Raw genomic sequence first — 19,622 nt, forward strand, 5'->3', positions numbered from 1 at the left:
GCCTCAATCGGGGTGATAGGCTTAAGTAACTATAACATTTAGTTGTATTTGCAGAACAATTTTGCCGGTGAATTTATGTCTGTTCTGCTGAGATCCCAAAACAAACCAAATTCTTCTCGGCACTCCAGGTATATGCAGTACTTACACAAAACTATTTGAACATAGAACACAGAACATGCCATATGATCCACCATGACCATGATCATTGGATAACTAATCCCATCTGCCTGCATATGGTCTATATTCCTCTTTTCCCTCTACTTATTTATGTGTCTCTTAAATACAGCTATCGTATCTGCTTCTACTACCAGCATGGTCCAGGCACCACTTTCTTACAAATCCCCTTTAAACTTTTCCCTTCTCACATTTAACTTGTGACCACAGGTATTTCCCAGGCCGGGAAAAGGGATTTCCTTACCAGTCTTGATGAATTCCCCTTTCTTTCCAGTCCTGACAAAGAACCTCAGCTGAAATGTCCACTCTTTATTATAGATGCTGCCTGACCTGCTGAGTTCCTCCAGAATTTTGTGGAGTTGATTGTAAAATCCTACAAAAGGTAGTGGATTCAGCCCAGTACACCACAGGTAAAACCTTCCCAACCACTGAGCACATCTACACGAAAGCAGCATCCATCATCAGAGATCCCCACCAACCAGGCCATACTCTTTTCTCGCTGCTGCCATCAGGAGAAGGTACAGGAGCCTCTGGGTTCAGGAACAGTTACTACCCCTCAGCCATCAGGCTCTTGAACAAAAAGGGATGTCTACATTCATTTGCCCAGTCATTGAGATGTTCCCACAACCAGTGATCTCACTTTAAGGACTCTTTATTTTATTATCTCACGTTCTCATCATTTATTGCTACGAGGGGTGATTGATATGTTTGTGGCCTAAGGTAGAAGGAGTCAATTTTAGAAAACCTAGCACATTTATTTTTTAACATAGTCCCCTCCTACGTTTACACACTTAGTCCAGCAGTCATAGAGCATATGGATCTTGGGCCTCCAGAAAGTGTCCACAGATGGGTGATTGATAAGTTTGTGACCTAAGGTAGAAGGAGATGAGTTATACAGCTCTCGTTACATGCACATGCAGGTCAACTCTTTGAGTGATGAGGCAGAAAGTTTGAAGTTAATAACTCATCTCCTTATACCTTAGGCCATAAACTTATCAATCACCCCGAGGAGTTATTAACCAAACTTACTGCATAATCACTCAAAGAGTTGAACTGCATGTGCATGTAACGAGAGCTGTATAACTCATCTCCTTTAGGCCACAAACTTATCAATCACCCATCTGTGGACCCTTCCTGGAGGTCCAAGATCCCTATGCTCCACGACCACTGGACTAAGTGTGTAAATGTAGGAGGGGACTATGTTGAAAAATAAATGTGCTAGGTTTTCTAAAATTAACTCCTTCTACCCTAGGCCATGAACTTATCAATCACCTCTTGTATTTATTTATATTTGCACTTGCAGAGTTTGTTGTCTTCTGACTCTGGTTGATCTTTCATTCAGTTATAGTTATTATTCTATAGATTTGCTGAGTATTCCCACAGGAAAGTGAATCTGAGTGTTGTACATGGTGACATATATGTACTTTGATAATAAAATTCACTTTGGACATTGGACTTTGGGTTTCCAGGTTGATGCTGAATCTCTGTGCTAATGTTGGAACATAATTCTGTTTAAGTACACATTTTATTCAAGAAATTCCGTGGGATTGTGTCTGTACTCACCAGTAGAGAAGCAGGGGTGCCACTATGTCTGCCTGGATGTTGGATAAATTTTCTACAGTCCACTGTGAAATAATTGACAGAGCCAGCCTTTCCCGTATCTCCGCATTCATACAGTATTCACCACCGCTGAACAGGTAGCGACTCCGTATCTTGTTGAGATAGCTTTAAACAAAAGAAGGAAGACACATTCCAAACTGAGTGCAAATAGGAAGCAAATTATTTATTTTTATTTTAGTTTAGAGATACAGGCCCTTCTAACCCAACGAGCTGCACCACCCAGCAGCCCAGCTATTTAACCCTAGCCTAGTCACAGGACAATTTACAGTGACCAATTAACCTACTAACCGATATGTCTTGGGACTAAAGGAGGAGACCAGGGCACCCATGGGAGAATGCACAAACTCCTTAGAGACGGTGCCAGAATTGAACTCTGAACTCCAGAAAGCTCCAAATGCCCAAAAAGATGTAACCTTATAGCAGCAGAGGAGAAATTACCATCTTTAAATGGAGCAGAGTGTGGCACAGTAGCAGAGTGAGTAGCGGAATCGTTTTACAGTGCCAGTGACTCGGGTTCAATTCCTGCCACTGTCTGTATGGAGTTCGTACGTCCTCCCCTTGACTACATGGGTTTCTTCCAAATGCTCTGATTTCCTCCCACATTCCAAAGACGTACAGGTTAGTAGGTTAATTGGTTACAGGGATGTAACTGGGCAGTGTGGGTTTGTTGGACCAGAAGGGTCTGTTACCATCCTGTAACTCTAAATATATTACAAAAATAAATACAGTTCTAGATATTTACTGGGTAGCACAACATTTATTTACATTTGCAGTAGAAGTTAAAACTAAAACATAATTTTACTAAAACATTATTACTTGCTATAAGGGATGATAATGGCATGATTGAATGGTGGAGCAGACTCAATGGGCCGAATGGCCTGCTTCTGCTCCTATATCGTATGGCTGTATAAACACAGTGTCAGAGTAATTAATAATGGATTCTAATCAAATCCACTTTGAATGTTTTCATTGTTATACTTACCAGAATAATATCACCAGAGACACAAGAGGAAATGCAGATGCTAGGAGCATCCAGGATTTTCTGGTGGTCTGTTTCCACAGAAAAGTGCACTGCAAAAAGCTTGGCAGATGTGTACTCCCTGCAGCAGTTGGTAAAATCCTATCTTTCCCAGAACATATTAGTGCAATTCCACACTGCCATCATGGAGAACATCGTCACATCAGCCATTACTGTCTGGTTTGGAGCAGGGTCCTCTCACAATGTATAAAACCTACAGTGAACAGTGAGAACAACAGAAAAGGACATTGTCTGCAGTCTACCATCACCGCAGGACTTGTATGTGTCCAGGACAAAGAACTGGGCAAAAAAAATCACCTACCCTGCAAACCACCTTTTCCAAAAGCTCCCTTCTATAAAGCACTATCAGGCTTTTAAAAAAAGAACTTCACTCTATTCTTCCCCCAGGCAGTTAATCTGATCAGCAACCCTACTCCCCTCTATCTATTACCTCAGTAACTGCACTGTAAACAGTTTAAATCAAAAAGCCAATAGCCTTTATTTTCCTAAGCTCCATATACCTGTCCAGGAGTCTCTTAAAAGACCCTATCACATCCACCTCTACCACCGTCACCAGCAGCCCATTCCATGCACTCACCACTCTCTGTGTGAAAAAACTTACCTCTGACATCTCCTCTGTACCTACTTCCAAGCACCTTAAAACTGTGCCCTCGCGTGCTAGCCATTTCAGACCTGGTAAAAGCTTCTGACTAGCCACATGATCAAATCCTCTCATCATCATATACACCTCTATCAGGTCACCTCTAATTCTCTGTCGCTCCAAGGAAAAAAGGCCGAGTTCACTCAACCTATTTTCATAAAGGCATGCTCCCCAATCCAGGCAACATCCTTGTAAATCTCCTCTGCGCCCTTTCTATGGTTTCCACATCCTTCCTGTAGAGAGGTGACCAGAACTGAGCACAGTACTCCAAATGGGGTCTGACCATGGTCCTATATGGCTGCAACATTACCTCTCAGCTCTTAAACTCAATCCCATAATTGATGAAGGCCAATGCACCGTATGCGTCTTAACCACAGAGTCAACCCGTGCAGCACTCTGATCCTCCACACTGCCAAAAGTCATACCATTAATATTATATTCTGCCATCATATTTGATGAACCACCTCACACTTATCTAGGTTGAACTGCATCTGCCACTTCTCAGCCCAGTTTTGTATCCTATCAATGTCCCGCTGTAACCTCTGACAGCCCTCCACACTGTCCACAATGCCCCCAACCTTTGAGTCATCAGCAAATTTACTAACCCATCCCTCCACTTCCTCATCCAGATCATTTATAAAAAAAGAGTAGGGAGTCCCAGAACAGATCCCTGAGGCACATCACTGGTGACCGACCTCCATGCAGAATATGACCCATCTACAAACACTCTCTGTCTTCTGTGGGCAAGCCAGTTCTGGATCCACAAAGCAATGTCACCTTGGATCCCATGCCTCCTTACTTTCTCAATAAGCCTTGCGTGGGGTAACTTGGGATTTCAGAGCCTACTGGTTAAAACACTGCAGAGATTTTTCCAAATCCATGAGCAGGGATTTGCCAAAATTCCCCAGAACTTGTTCTGGGATTCAATACAAAATTTAACCTGATGTAGATTAACTGGAGGAAAGTATTGGGGTGATGTTAGTTTTTTTTACACAGAGAGTGATGGGTGTGCAGAAGGTCCTGCTAGGGGTAATGGTAGAGGAAGATACATTAGGAGCATTTAAGAAACTCTTAGTTAGGCACGTGGATGATAGAAAAATGGAGAACTAGGTAGCAGGGAAGGATTGGATTGATCTTAAAGGAGGTTAACATTGTGGGGTGAAGGACCTATATTGTGCTGTAGTGTTCTATCTTCCATGTTCTGTGATCTAGCCCATTGATTTGGATGCAGGTTGTAGGGCAATGGGGATAAGTTATATTTTGTTTTATCATTTGAATTTTGTTTAACTGCTTTAATTCTTTATAATAATGTATTTTTATATTTTTTAAGTTAAGCAATATTTATAAGATTGTTTTAATTTGAAAAAAAGGGCAGTAGATTACCATAGCAGTTAACTTAATGCTTTAAAGCAAGCCTCCTACAAGATTGGGATTCGATTCTTGTAGCTGACCGCAAAGAGTTTGTACATTCTCCTCGTGATTGCATGGGTTTATTCCAGATGCTCCAGTTTCCTCACAAAGACCTACAGGTTAGGGTTAGTGAGTTGTGGTTGAAATCTCTATATAAGTCCAAAAGGCTTTTATTATTATTAAAATGATACTAGTTCTAGATGAATTGAATTACAGCTATACAGAATAGAATTGGATCAGAGATTCAACAAAGTTGATTCAAGCGGATAATTAAAACCTAAAGCACCTGCTAATCTAGTCAATGTTAGTGCCTCACACAACATTTACAAGACATAATATTTAGGGTTGAAGAATCAGAACTATAATCACTAATATACAGTATGTCATGAAATTTGTTGTTTTGCAGCAGCAGTACAGTACAAAAAATAAAAGGTACACGTTACATATACATATATAAACTGTTACTTCTACATTGTGCTGTTGCATTTGTATTTATATTTATTGTGTTTTATTTTCTGCTGCATCAGATCTGGAGTAAGAATCATTTTTTTCTCCGTTACACTCACGTACTGAAGAATGACAATAAACAATCCTGAATCTTAATCTTTAAACGGATCAGAAAGAGGCTACAGCAATAATCAATGGTGGCTCAGAATAGAGGCTCTATATGGTTCTTTGCTGCTCTGCCTTCTTACAGCATCAGAGAATTAAAAGAAATATGCGGCTATAAGAAATATATTTAAAAAGAGAGCCAAAAGTGAGGTAGGGGTTATGGTCCATCCAGAATTACAACACATGCAATGTGCACACATTAGATACTTTATTAGATACACCAGCCATTAATGCAAATATCTAATCAGCCAATCACACAGCAGCAACTCAATGGATAAAAGCATGCAGACATGGGCAAGAGGTTCAGGTGTTCAAATCAAACATCAGAGTGGGAGAAAATGTGATCTAAGTGACCATGGAATGACTTGGGGTTAGATGGGGTGGTTTGAGTATCACAGAAACTGCTTATCTCCTGGGATTTTCAGACACAACAGTCTCTGGAGTTTACAGAGAAAGGTGTGAGAAACAAAAATCGCCCAGTGAGTGACAGAACTAGGGGCAAAAGCAATATGTTAATCAGAGAGGGCAGAGGAGAATGGCCAGACTGGTTCAAGCTGACAGGAAGGTGACAGCAACTCAAATAACCACTCGTTATAACTGTGGTGTGCAGAAGAGCATCTTTGAAAGCACAACACTTCAACAGAAGCTCACACTGGGTTGCATTCCTGTGTCCACTTCATCAGGTACACTACAGTGGCCACTGAGCATATAAAAACAATGTCTAAGCTGTGCCAAAGGAGCGCAAAAAGTGTTCATGGTCCATTCAGAATTAAATCATATGCAATGTTATTCAGAGTTTTCCAAAGTATGCAGGAATAATGTTTGTCTCCACTTTCAAGCAAAAAAAAAACAAACAATCTCATTAGTGAACTGAATCACGGACAAACCTTTGCTTTCTTTTACCATCCCTGGTTATCTTCAGTCGTTCAATGTCCATCCAGAGCCACCAGAACTTCTCTCCAGCTGTTCCTTGGAGAAAGCTTTTGAATTTTTCAATGCCGCTTCTGCTCTTGAAATTATAATTGTGATGAGGGGTCACATAACAGAAACTTTTGATACCATTTTCTTCGTCCGAATAATCAGACTCTGTACTTTCAGCCCCCGTGCCTTCAGTCAAACCATGAGACTTAATATTACTCAATGCAGGTGACTGTTCCACGTTGACTTGCTCAGGTTGAGAAACATTAGGCATTGGAGCTATTTGTGTATTCCCATCCAAATGTTGCTTTGCCTCATGGATCACAGAGGACAGACTGGTCTCAGTTGTTTCGCCAGTCCTGACCTGATCTTTATGATCTGTCATATTGAAACTAGCATCAACTTTTTCTTTGTTCTTCGCTATTATGTCTTGCATTCGTTTAATTTCACTCTCTGACTTATGTTCAAAGGAAACTACCTCTGTTGCATCCAAAGCATATTCAGGAATGAATTCAAATAGTTTGTCATCCACAATTCTGGGTTTAGTTAAGTTGCTAGTGCAGCTTTCTTGTTCCAATTTGACCTTTGTTCTTCCATATTTATCCAGAATTTTCTGTCTTTGCAGGCTGTGCATAACTTCATCCAATATCGAAATATCTAAAGTGATTCAATAAATCAAGGAATCATTAATGAATCGTATCAGATTGATCGCAAGGATGTGGTGAGTGTGCATGTGGCTGATCATGCAGTAAATTGAATGGGCCTTCTACACACAGAGCGCTCTCTCTTTTAGGCATGGGCTTTCGAGCGCACGTTTTTTTGCCTTGGCACCTCTAATTAGTTGCTCCCGCACTGTACGCTGCCTAGCATGTACCGTTAGTAAATGACTCAGTAAAAGTGTTTAATCATACTACTCCCTTGTCATTCCAGCTCCGCACACATGTAACAATTGAGAAATCTGCCATTTTATTAGGTACACATGCAAATCTAATCAGCCAATCATGTGGCAGCAACTCAATGCAGAAAAGCATACAGACATGGTCAAGAGGTTCAGCTGCTGTTCAGACCAAACACCAGAATGGGGAAAGAAATCTAAGTGATTTTGACCATGGAATGATTGGCAGTGCCAGATGAGGTGGTTTGACTATCTCAGAAACTGCTTATGTCCCAAGATTTTCCCACACAGCAGTGTCTAGAGTTTGCAAAGAATGGTGTGAAAAGCAAAAAAAAATACAGTGAGTGTCAGTTCTGTGGCTGAAAATGCCTTAATATTAATGAGACAAGTCAGAGATTGGACAGACTGGTTCAAGCTGACAGGAAGGCGACAATAACTCAGAAAAACATGCATTACAACAGTGACATGCAGAAGAGCATCTCTGAATGCACAACACGTCAAACCTTGACATGCATGGGCTACAACAGCGGAAGACCATGAACATACACTCAGTGGCCACATGATTAGGTACCTCCTCTTCCTATAATGTGGCCACTGAGTGTAAATATCATTGTGTACTGAGATTAATGGAGGATCATTAGTCAAATTGCATTGCTTTTTCCCAGCAGGTCCTACCAGCTTTTACAGATATTCACCCATTTCCCTGTTGAAACACAGTATTGAATATGTTTTCACTGCGTGTTAGGCAATGGATTCCAAATCATTGTATATTTTAAAATGTTCTTCTCCTGACATCGATTAAGTTAAGCCTGAGTCCTGTGATAACCAACTCTTCCGTCAATGGAAATTACCTCTTCTTGTTTACTCCATTGAGATTTTGAACACTTCTGTCAAACAGATCCTCAATCTTCAATGCCCTTAAGATATAAACCGCTTCTCGAGTCATTTCAAGTTTCTATTGAAAGGGCAAAGGATCAGCAAAATGTCAGAACACCTTAACGAAAGAAGTGCTGGAAACCCCTGCAGGGACAGATTTGTGTTCCCCATAAAAAGTTCGTTATCTTAATTTTCTATAACTTGAAGCTACATCATCAGAACATATGTCCTTCAATGCAAGTTGAAAATAAAATAAAAATTGACACATAAATTCAATGAACGTGGATTTTATACATGTCAGTCTCTTGGTACTGAATTGTAAATTCAGAAAGGATGAATTTCTGCTACACAAACACTGTAACATAGGGGTTACCTATATCAGTAATAGTGTTTTTGAATGCAAAACACAGGATGAGGTAACAGGACAGGCCACTACATATCTGGTCTCTTCAACAAAATACACATGTCAGTGAGTGCCCATGTTCAGATTTATTTATGCACGTACATTGAAAAATACAGTGAAATGCATTGCTTACATTAACAGCCAACACACCCAGGGGCGTGATGGGGGCAGCCCGCAAGTGTTGCCACGCATTCTGGTCCCACCATGGCATCCTAACCATGCCCAGAAGAACAGCGCAGACCACATCAAAACAGAACATGTCAAGCAACAAAGCAAGAACAGCAATCAAGCCCCATTCTTCTCTCCCTCCCACCCACCCACCCACCCACGCATATTAAAAGTCCTCTAACCCCAGGACAGGCCGTCTTTGGCTTATAGCAGACTTGTGGATTTGCAGAAATTTGGCTTTTAACTTCTCCAGCAGACTCAGGGCTCCAGCAATTAGTCCTTGACTCCTGGACTTCCGATTGACCTTTGGGCTTAGAAATGGATTTCCAATTGATCTTCAGGCTTCTATCTTTGGCATTGACTCAAACTCACCTATGATGGTGAATGAGAACCTGAAGTCCATGCCTCGAGTTCTGGACTTGCCATCAGCCCTTATCTTCACAGGTCTGACAGCCCATCATCCATGTTGTTGGTCTTCAAGTGAGGATTGGAGGCAGACTCTGGCAGACCCCTAATTCCCCCCGCAACCCTGTCCCTTAACTTTAACCAGGCACCCAACTCTGTCCCCAAAACTCTAATAAAACTAAAAAATCCCTTAAAAAGCCAAGTCTGAATTGTGACCTTGATGGAGACTGCAGCTCAGGCACCATCTAATCTACTCTGCATCCGAAATTTGACTCCATTATCTACAAAGGAAACAAATTTCAGAAGCAGATTACAATGTACAACCACATCTGTCAGTGACAGGAGAAGATAGGTTTCTCCCCAGGGAATGTTTTGGAGTCTGAGACTTACTACCCAATAGTGCAGTAGAGGAAAAACACTCATCTTATTAAAAAGCACATAGATGTACACTTGAGGAGCAGCAACTTGTAGGGTTTGAAAAAATAAAAATTTTGGATGATGGAACTGGGATGGGTTCAGTAGTTCGAATGGTCTACATTGACCAGTTTCTATGATAATTTTTTTTCCCATGACGGCGCCAAGCTGCATTCTCTGTCAACGACACTGCACAGACAGTTGACTTTTTTTTTTAAGGGTCATGGGGATGGTTCTGGGGACAAGGAGGTGAGTTAGGGTTTAGGAACAGGGACGTGGAGGGAGTTTGAAGGTCAGGGATGGGAATGTGTTCAGATGTTAACAGACCATTGAGGAACAAGGGCCAGTGAGCCCCTGGTATGTGGATTGCGAGAGTGCAGTTTAAAGCCCTGTATTCAGGATTCCATTATTATAGAGTCTGGAGATCAAGGCCCGGAGAACCGGCCCTCATCCAGGATCCTCATTTGCTGCCACAGGTGAGTCCTGGGTGAATACCAAAGATCGATGCCAAAAGTCGATCACCATCATGGTGATGGCATGGTAGCCTAGTGGTTAGCACAAGAGTTTGCAGTACAGGCGACCGGGTTCAATCCCCACTACTGGCAGTAAGGAGTTTGTACATTCTCCCTGTGACCACATTGGTTTCCTCCAGGTGCTCCGGTTTTCTCCCACTGTCCAAAGATGTACCATTTGGTAGGTTAATTGGTCACTGTAAATTGTCCCCTGATTGGGCTAGGGTTAAATACGGGGACTGCCGGGCAGTGTGGCTCGAACAGCTGGAAGGGCCTATTCCACACTGCGTCTCAATAAATAAATAACAAGTCCCGATCGAAACCTAAAGGCCGGAGCCCCAAGTCTGCAAATCTCAGTGAGTCTGTTGGGGAGGATGAAGGTACAATGAGTCCATTGGAGGCTGAATACCCAAGGCAGCCTGTCTCCTGGGGTTAGGGGTCTGTGATTGAGCATTGGAACACATGTTTGGAGGAATGGGGCTTGATTTGCTGTTGGTTTTTCACTTGCTATGTTCTGTGTTGTTCTGCTGAGCATAGTGGGCATGCTACGTCAGTGCTGGAATGTGTGGTGGCACTTGCAGGCTGCCCCCACCATATCCTTGGGTGTGTTTAGTTGTTAACGCAAGTGAAATGCTTCACTTGCGTTTCGATATATATACACACACACACACACAATAAATAAATGAATCCCAATCTGAATCTGCTGCTGTGCATGGGAACTCCAGGTACTCGCCTGGCAGGAAGTGGCGTCATCTCGAGATGCAGGCCTCGGACATTCAGCAACAGCTGCGTGCTGGCAGTCTGTCCACAATGCTGAGTGTTTGTGGGCAGCGTATTCAGACTGAAACAAAAGTGAATGTGGGTAGCTACCAGAGAGAAAGACTGTATGGGCAGCTAAGGAGACCACTGCCTACACCGGCAATAATACTGAGAACACAAGTTCTAGAAACTAGTTCCACAACCCTTGGACTCATATTCAAAGATTTGTGTTCTCATATTATTTATTGACTTATTTTATTTGCATGGTTTGTCCTTTTTTTGCACATTGGTTGCCTGTCACTAACGAGGAATTCTGCAGATGCCAGAAATCCAAAGCGACACACACACACACACACACAAAGTGATGGAAGAACTCAGCAGGTGAGGGAGCATCCGTGGAAATGAACAATCGACGTTTTGGACCAGGACCCTTCCTTAGGACGGGAAAGGAATGGGAAAGACAACAGAATGAAAAGTTGGGGGAAGGGGAAGGAGGATAGCTGGAAGTTGATAGGTGAAGCCATTTGGGTGGGAAAGGTAAAGGGCTGGAGAGGAAAGAATCTGATAGGAGAAGAATGTGTCATGAGTCAGGTGTTGAATCAGGACCCAACTGCAGGACACAGACACTGGAGTCCCAAAACCAGGATGAGACAGAACCCAAGGACAGGACAGGATGTAGTCTAGGCAGGGGAAGCAGGACCAGGACAAGGGACTAGGAACAAGGAGGTTGGGGTGGACTCCAAGCCCCAGACTGGACAAGGACCTAGAACCTGGGTCTTGCCTCGGGCTCAGACCCCCAAACACAGGCGAGGACGTGATGAGGCTAGGCTAGGGACTTGGGGTCTTGAGGCTTGAGGCTGCAGGCTCAGGTCTTGGAGCTTGGATACACGAGGCTAGAGTTTGGGGCAGACTAGGAACTGTACATCAACATGGAGCCAGGACTTATCCTCCAACAAGCCAGGACTCATCTTTAACAAGGCACTGACATGAGACAGGACAGTACACAGGCATAGAGCCAGGACTTATCCACCGACAAGCTGGGACTCATCTATAACTCCACACCAAGGTGAGGCAGGACCATCCATCAGGTAACAGCAGATCAGCCTGACCTACCCAACAGAGGCAAAGGCAAGACAAGACAGATCCCCCCACAGGGCAACAGCAAAACAGTCAGACTTGCCCCACAGGGGCAAGGACAGGAAGAGACCAACACCAAAGAACAACAGACAGTTCCATCTCTGCCTCGGGGTAGCTCCGAGTAGCCATTACAGCTGGCAGCCTTGGCTGGCTACGGAAACAACCGGATCCCTACCTAACTCAGAGTGGCTGACGGCCACCCAGCTGGCCCAGGAAACAGCTGAATCCATACCACAATGACCACTCTGACTACTACCAGCAAGGGTCCCAGAAGCCATGAGTCTCCAACACAGCCTCAAGGATGGCAAGAGCCCATTCTAGCCATCCATGACTTAACAACTTCCTCCAACCATACTCAATACCAGGGCCACTTATATTCCCAGTTGCAATATGAGCCTCAGGTGTTTCTGGTTAAGTCCAACCACAGCAAGGGACCGCTGGAAAACCCGGAGTCCGGAGTCCGTGGACCAGATCACGGACTTCGGACTGAACCACCACAGAATGTGAACCAAAGGGAAGGAGGAGGGGATCCAGGAGGTGGTAACAGGCAGGTGAGAAGATGTAAGAAGCCAGTGTGGGGAATACAAGAAGAGGGTAAGGGGAGGGAATAATTTTTTTACCAGAAGGAGCCCTTTCTCCACCATTGATGCTGCCCTCATCCACATCTCCTCCATTTCCTGAACATCTGTGCTCATCCAATCTTCTTCCCGCCTTAACGGTGTTAGTTCCTGGACCTTACCTTCTGCCCCATGAGCCATCAACTCATCATTCTTCACAATGTCCACCACCTCTAAAGGAACCCTATCACCAAACATATCTTTACCTCCCACTCTCTGCTTTCTCCAAGGATCATTCCACCCCCTCCCCCGGTGATTCCCTTGTCCACTCATCCCTCCCCACTAATCTCCCTCCCAGCAGTTATCCCTGTAGGTGGCCATAGTGCTACAGCTGCCCATTCGCCTCCTTCCTCACCTCCACTCAGGGCCACAAACAGTCCTTCCGGGTGAACACTTCACCTGCGAATCTTCTGGGGTAGTCTACTATCTCCATTGCACCTGATACGGCCTCCCCTACATTGCTGAAACTCGTCGTAAATTTGGGTACCGCTTTGTTGAGCACCTCCACTCCATCTGCCAAAGCCAAAAGTTCTCAGTGGCCAAGCACTCTAAGTCCGATTCCCCTTCCCATTCCAACACATTGGTCCATAGCCTCTTCTTGTGCCAAGATGAGGCCACCCTCAGGGTGGAGAAGCAATACCTTACATTCCACCTGGTAACCTCCAACATGACGGCATGAATATTGACTTCTCCTTCTGGTAAAAAAATACTTCTTTCCACCTCCCCTCTTCTATTCCCCACTCAGTCCCCTTCTCACCAGCCTATCACCTCCCCTTGGGTACCACCCTCCTTTCACTTATCCTAGGGTCCACTCTCCTCTCCTATTAAATTCCTTCTTCTCCAGCCCTTTACTTTTCCCACCAACCTGCCTTCACCTAGCTCCTTCTAGCTGGCCTCCTTCCCCCCACCACCTTTTTATTCTGGCACCTCCTTTCTAGTCCTGAGAAAGGATCTCAGCCTAAAACAACGACTGTTTATTCATTTCCATAGATGCTACCGGGCCTGCTGAGTTCCTCCAGCATTTTGTGTGGTTGTTTGTCAGTGTTTGTTTTTGAGTAGGTTTTCATTGCTTCTATTGCATTTCTCTGCTCTACTGTGAATGCCTGCAAGAAAATGAATATCGAAGTAGTACATGTTGACGTATGCATATTATACTAATAAATTTACTTTGAACTTTGAGGCATATCCAACCATTATTGGGCTCTGCATACTAATGAGGGGGGAAAGGACTTCTTTGGGGAGCGTAGCCATAGGCAAGTCTATAGTTGGTTCATAAGAGCAGGCAGGGAGAAGTTTCAGGGATTTTATGGTGAGGATGGTGGGCTACTGATCCTAATGTTACAGATGTAATTCCACAACAGGGAGTTGTTTTTCTGCTCTTGGCTCTATAGACCAGCAGAGAGCAGAGGTTCATGCCAGCCGGCAGCATGTGACAGTGTATACAGGAACTATGGGACAAAGAATACTCCCGTGAATCAGAGCTCTGTGCAATGATGCTAAACGAAGCACCAAGTAGCCTCATTTCTTTCCTCAATTTCTTTAATCAATACTGCTAAGTCAATTTTAGCCTATTTTCTCTCTGAAGTAGGTAACTCTGGAATTGGGTACTCAGTTACAGTCAGAAATATCATTTTTCCTTACCTCTCAGTCTATTTCACTCAGATGCCCTGTTCACTGTACTGGACATTAGATATCCACTATCAAGCAAAATGAAATAGATTATAGAACATAGAACATTACAGCACAATGCAGGCCCTTTGGCTCACCATGTTGTGCCAACCTTTTAACTATCCTAAGGTCAGTCTACCCTTCCCTGCCACATAGCCCTCCATTTTTCTACCACCTATGTGCCTATCTCAGAGTTTCTTAGAAGGCTCTGATGTAACTGCCTCTACCATAATCCCTGGCAGGGGATTCCATACACTCACTATTCTGTGGAAAACTTAACCTCTGACATCCTGCCCATGTTTCTCCAATCACCTTAAAATTATGCCCTTTGGTACTAGTTACTTCCACTCTGGGAAAATATCCACTGAATCTATGCCTCTTCAGACCTCTATCTTACAGACAACTCTATCAAGTCACCCCTCACCTTCCTTGACTCCAAAGAGAAAAGCCCTAGCTCACTCAACCTCTCCTCAAAAGATATGCTCTCCAATCCAGGCAGCATCCAGGCAATTCTCCTCTACACCTTCTCTTAAGTTTCAACATCCTTCCTATAATGAGGTGACCAGAGCTGAACACGATATTCCAGGTTTTTCCTGACCAAGGTTTTATAGATCAGCTACATTACCTCACACCTCTTGGATTCAATTTCCTGACTATTGAAGGCCAACACTCCATACTCCTTCATAACAACTTTATCAACTTGCGTGCCAACTTTGAGGGATCTATTGAAGTGGACCACAAAATCCCTCTGGTCCTCCACATGTCTAAGAATCCAACCATTAAACTTATATTTTCCCTTGAAATTCAATCTTCCAAAACGAATCACGTCCCACTTTTCGGGATTGAAGTCCATCAGCTTCATCTCAACCCGGCTCTGTATCCTATCAATGTCCCGTTGAAACCTATGACAACCTTCTACATTATCCACAACACCATCAACTTTCATGTCATCTGCAAACTTACTAACCCACCCTTCCACTTCTTAATCCAGGTCATTTATAAAAATCACAAAGAGCATGGGTCTCAGAACAGATCCCTGTCAAACACCACTGGACCCAACCTCCAGGCAAAATCCATAACCATCCTCAGCCTCCTATAAGCAAGTCATTTCTGCATCCACACAACCAGGTCTCTACAACTCAGATGCCCTGTTCACTAAACTTGCATTTAGATTTGTACGGTCAAGCATAAATGGATGCTGCTAATCTACATTGAACAGCCAATGAAGATCAACCAGACCAGCTTCAGATTGTTACAAAAACTTCTCTTGTTCTCAGCATCAAGGGGCTTAGTTACACAAATCTCAACAAAACTGTTTTTGAACAATGGCAAAATGTAATGGATGCATGAGTGACAAATTGAACTAATTCTGAATGCATGAGGAAAATCACTTGCAAGGTAAAAAGGTTTAGTAAAATGCTGTTGATTGTTTGAACACTTTGCCATACAACACAGTCACCACTGGCAACTGCTTTTGTTTAGGTAAAGTAGTGTTTGGCCCATTTATAGCAACACACACAAAATGTTGGAGGAACTCAGCAGGTCAGGCAGCATCTATGGAGAGGAATAAACTGTCAATGTTTTGGGCTGAGACCCCTCATCAGGCCTGAAACGGAAGGGGGTTAGAAGCCAGAATAAAAACGTGGGATGGGGGGGGGAGAACAAGCTGGAAGGTAATAGGTGCAGCTGATTGAAGGGGAAGGTAGGTGAGTGGGGGAGGGAGGGGTGGAGTGAGAAGCTGAGAGATGATGGCAAGTGAAAGAGGTAAAGGGCTGAAGAAGAATGAATCTGTTAGGATTGGAGAATGGAATCTGTTAGGAGAGTGGAAAATGGGACTGGAGAGTAGAATCTGGTAGGAGAGTGAAACGGGATTGAAGAGTGGAATCTGGTAGAATTGGAGAGTGAAACATGGGATTGGAGAATGGAACATGGGATTGGAGAGTGAAATCTGTTAGGATTGGAGAGTAGAACGTGGGATTGGAGAGTAGAATCTGGTAGGAGAGTGGAACATAGGATTGGAGAGTGGGATCTGGGAGGAGAGTGGAACATGGGAAGTGGGAAGAAGGTGGGGAACCCCAGAGGGGTAAGAAGGAACGTTTATGTTTTGAACACATCTGGAAGTACTTAGCTGGACTGCAGAAATTCTGCTTTCTAAATTGTGATTTTGTTGCTCAAGTTTTTACAACAACCTAAGCATAAAAATAAATTCGTGTTTTTCCTCTAGTTATGTCAGCCAGAATTCTGAACAATAATCAGTAACTCTGTGGTTCAAGTCATTTTCATTAAAAGTAGAGCAGTTCACTCCATCATGTCTTACCTGAAGCCCCTCTCTCTGCAGGCCTCACTGTGGGATGTTGAGTCCCTGCAATAATTTTGCTGATAGACTTGGTGCTACGCATTGGAAACTCCTCCTCTTCTCCTGTGACCAACACCTCAGACAGGTCGCTGGAGGCCTACACAGACAAGTGATCATTTTAATCATTCCACTCTACAGCAAGTTTACCAGCAGAGACACAAGTGACTGTAGATGCTGAAGTCAGGAGCCATGCTCAAGATTATGGAAGACGTCAGTCGGTCAGGCAGCATCTGTGGAGGAAAGCAAACAGTTGGTGCAGCTTTTGTGGAGGGAAGTAGAGAGTCCTCTGGACTGATGGTTAGAGGAATGATGGTCAGTACACAAAGGTGGTGGGAAGGGGTGGAGCGAGGGTTGGCAGAAAAATACAGTGGATTCTGGTTAATCGGGGAAGCTGCTTGTTTGGGACAGGAGGACAAAAACAAATCGAGAAAATAGCCGGGATTGCCTTTGTTTATTTGGGACACTCTTCCGCTTACTTGGGGCAGGAGGTGGTCAGTCATGTGCGTTTTTGTGACTGTTAGACACTACACTGTGCTTAGGGCCAACAGTTGTTTCAATTGCGTGTTATGATATCCATTCGGGACAGTAGAAGCCGATTCAAAAAGCAGTGATTTCTGAGTTTTTAAAAATTTGACTTTAAAATTTTTTTCTGCCCCTTGCCATGAAAAGATTTAATACCAGCCAAAATAATTACCCTTCTGGACCAAATTAAAAGCCATCTGCCTAGCACACCCATTGTCAGCTGGCAGAGATTACTGGAGTGCCAAAATCTACAACTGCGCGCTTAATAAATCAGCAAGATAAACTGCGAAAAGACTGGGCGTAGCACAAGGGACAACAGGGAACATTCCAAAAACAAAAGACTGAAGGTAAGGATCCAGATGTTGAAGAGGATTTCCATTGTAACTGGACAAGGTGTGTGTGTGTGTGTGTGTGTGTGTGTATGTGAGTGTGTGTGTGTGTGAGTGTGTGTGTGTGTGTATGTGAGTGTGAGTGTGTGTGTGTGTGTGTGTGTGTGTGTGTGTGTGTGAGTGTGAGTGTGTGTGTGTGTGTGTGTGTGTGTGTGTGTGTGTGTGTGTGTGTGTATGTGAGTGTGTGTGTGTGTGTGTGTGTGTGTGTGTGTGTGTGTGTGTGTGTGTGTGAGTGTGTGTGTGTGTGTGTGTGTGTGTGTGTGTGTGTGTGTGTGTGTGAGTGTGTGTGTGTGTGAGTGTGTGTGTGTGTATGTGAGTGTGAGTGTGTGTGTGTGTGTGTGTGTGTGTGTGTGTGAGTGTGAGTGTGTGTGTGTGTGTGTGTGTGTGTGTGTGTGTGTGTGTATGTGAGTGTGTGAGTGTGAGTGTGTGTGTGTGTGTGTGTGTGTGTGTGTATGTGAGTGTGTGTGTGTGTATGTGAGTGTGTGTGTGTGTGTGTGTGTGTGTGTGTGTGTGTGTGTGTGTGTGTGTGTGTGTGGGGACCAATGTTAAAAAAATAATCAGAGGAGCTAGCTAAGAAGCTGAGTCATAAGATTTTAAAGCACCTGATGGTAGGTTGTCTTGATGGAAATGTAAGCACCACATTAAGCTGAAGAAAGCACCCGGCGAGAAAGGTAGTGCTGATGCTGTAAGTGCAGATGAAACCAGTCTTTCGTTATTGTGCCACATGAGGCATTTCCCTTTGCTACAAACACGCAGCACCACCAGGTTCAAAGAGAGCAGTGGATCACAGAACTGTAGGGTTGTTCAAAAATGCCAGGAATTGATAAAAATAAATTGTTGGTTATTGATGCTTTAAGGGGCTAAGAATAAATAGTCCATCAGTCGAGTACTATGCCAACATACACAGGATGAGCTCCTCCATCGGTAACCATTATGAACTAATACATAGTTTTACAGTAATGTAGTAATATTGGTAATGTTCTAATTTGTTCTGTATTTTATTTAAATGCATTTTTTGTTACTCAGTAAAATGGTAGTTTGTCTTTTTAACAAAAAACACAAAATGCTGGAGGAACTCAGCAGGCCAGGCAGCATCTATGGAAAAGATTTCAACATTTCAGGCTGAGACCCTTCATCAGAACTGAACTGAGTTCTTTTCCACAGACACTGCCTGGCCTGCCGAGTTCCTCCAGCATTTTGTGTGTTGCTTGGATTTCCAGCATCTGCAGATTTTCTCTTGTTTGTGGTTTGTCTTTTTTATACCTTTTTTAATATTTCCATGAAACTTTGGACAATTAGGGCAGCTCTTTAATTGGGCCAAAACATATCGGTCCCAATTTGTCCCAATTAATGGGCAACCACACTTGTTGGATCTAAATAAGGAGGGGTAGTAGGTTCATGGGGGAGTTAGAAGCTGGGACGTGATAAGTGGAAATGTTAAAGGACTGAAGATGATGGAATTTGATTGTAGAAGAAGGTGGAGCGTGGTCTGAAGGGAGGGAGGAAGGAGAGATGGCACAGCTGGAGGGAATAATACGGGAGGGGTAGGAGTGTGTGAGTGACAGGAAGATGGAGGGGTGGTTGCATGTTTAGTGCATGGAAAATACTCATTTTAGGACTATAGCAGGAAATCAGTGGAGCATTAAACAACACAATTATATTGTGAAGATCTGTATCTTTACTTTCTGCATGTAAATAATATACTCTGAAATCTGACCTTTACGTCAGTTGTCAGGCACCTCTTTACTTCCCTTCTCCCCTTTTATCTGTCAACATACTGTACATTCAAAGTCAAAGTCAAAGCAAATATATTATCAAAGTACATATATGTCATCATACACAATGTTGAGATTCATTTTCTTGCAGGCATTTATAGGAAAATAAAGAAATACAATAGAATTTATGAAAAACCATACATAAATAAAGACTGACAAACAACCAAAGTGTAAAAGAAGACAAAATGTACAAAAAAAATTAATACTGAGCACATGAGTTGAAGAGTCCTTGAAAGTGAGTCTATAGCTTGTGAAATCGGTACAGTGAAGTTATCCACGTTGATTCAGGAGCCTGATGGTTAAAGGGTAATTA

General features: G+C 43.3%; 1 protein-coding gene across 1 annotated transcript in view; it reads right to left on the minus strand.

The window, feature by feature from the left end:
• Positions 1-19,622, minus strand: part of LOC132395275 (regulator of G-protein signaling 22-like) — a 126,147-nt gene that overhangs the window by 78,995 nt on the left and 27,530 nt on the right. Inside the window, exons 7-9 of the mRNA XM_059971626.1 lie at positions 16,585-16,720; positions 6,383-7,070; positions 1,738-1,899 (exon numbers count right to left, since the gene is read on the minus strand). Of these exons, the coding sequence (XP_059827609.1) occupies positions 1,738-1,899; positions 6,383-7,070; positions 16,585-16,720 (986 nt within the window). The remainder of the gene's footprint in view (positions 1-1,737; positions 1,900-6,382; positions 7,071-16,584; positions 16,721-19,622) is intronic.

Source organism: Hypanus sabinus, chromosome 1 (assembly GCF_030144855.1).
Source record: "Hypanus sabinus isolate sHypSab1 chromosome 1, sHypSab1.hap1, whole genome shotgun sequence".
Lineage (NCBI taxonomy): Eukaryota > Metazoa > Chordata > Chondrichthyes > Myliobatiformes > Dasyatidae > Hypanus > Hypanus sabinus.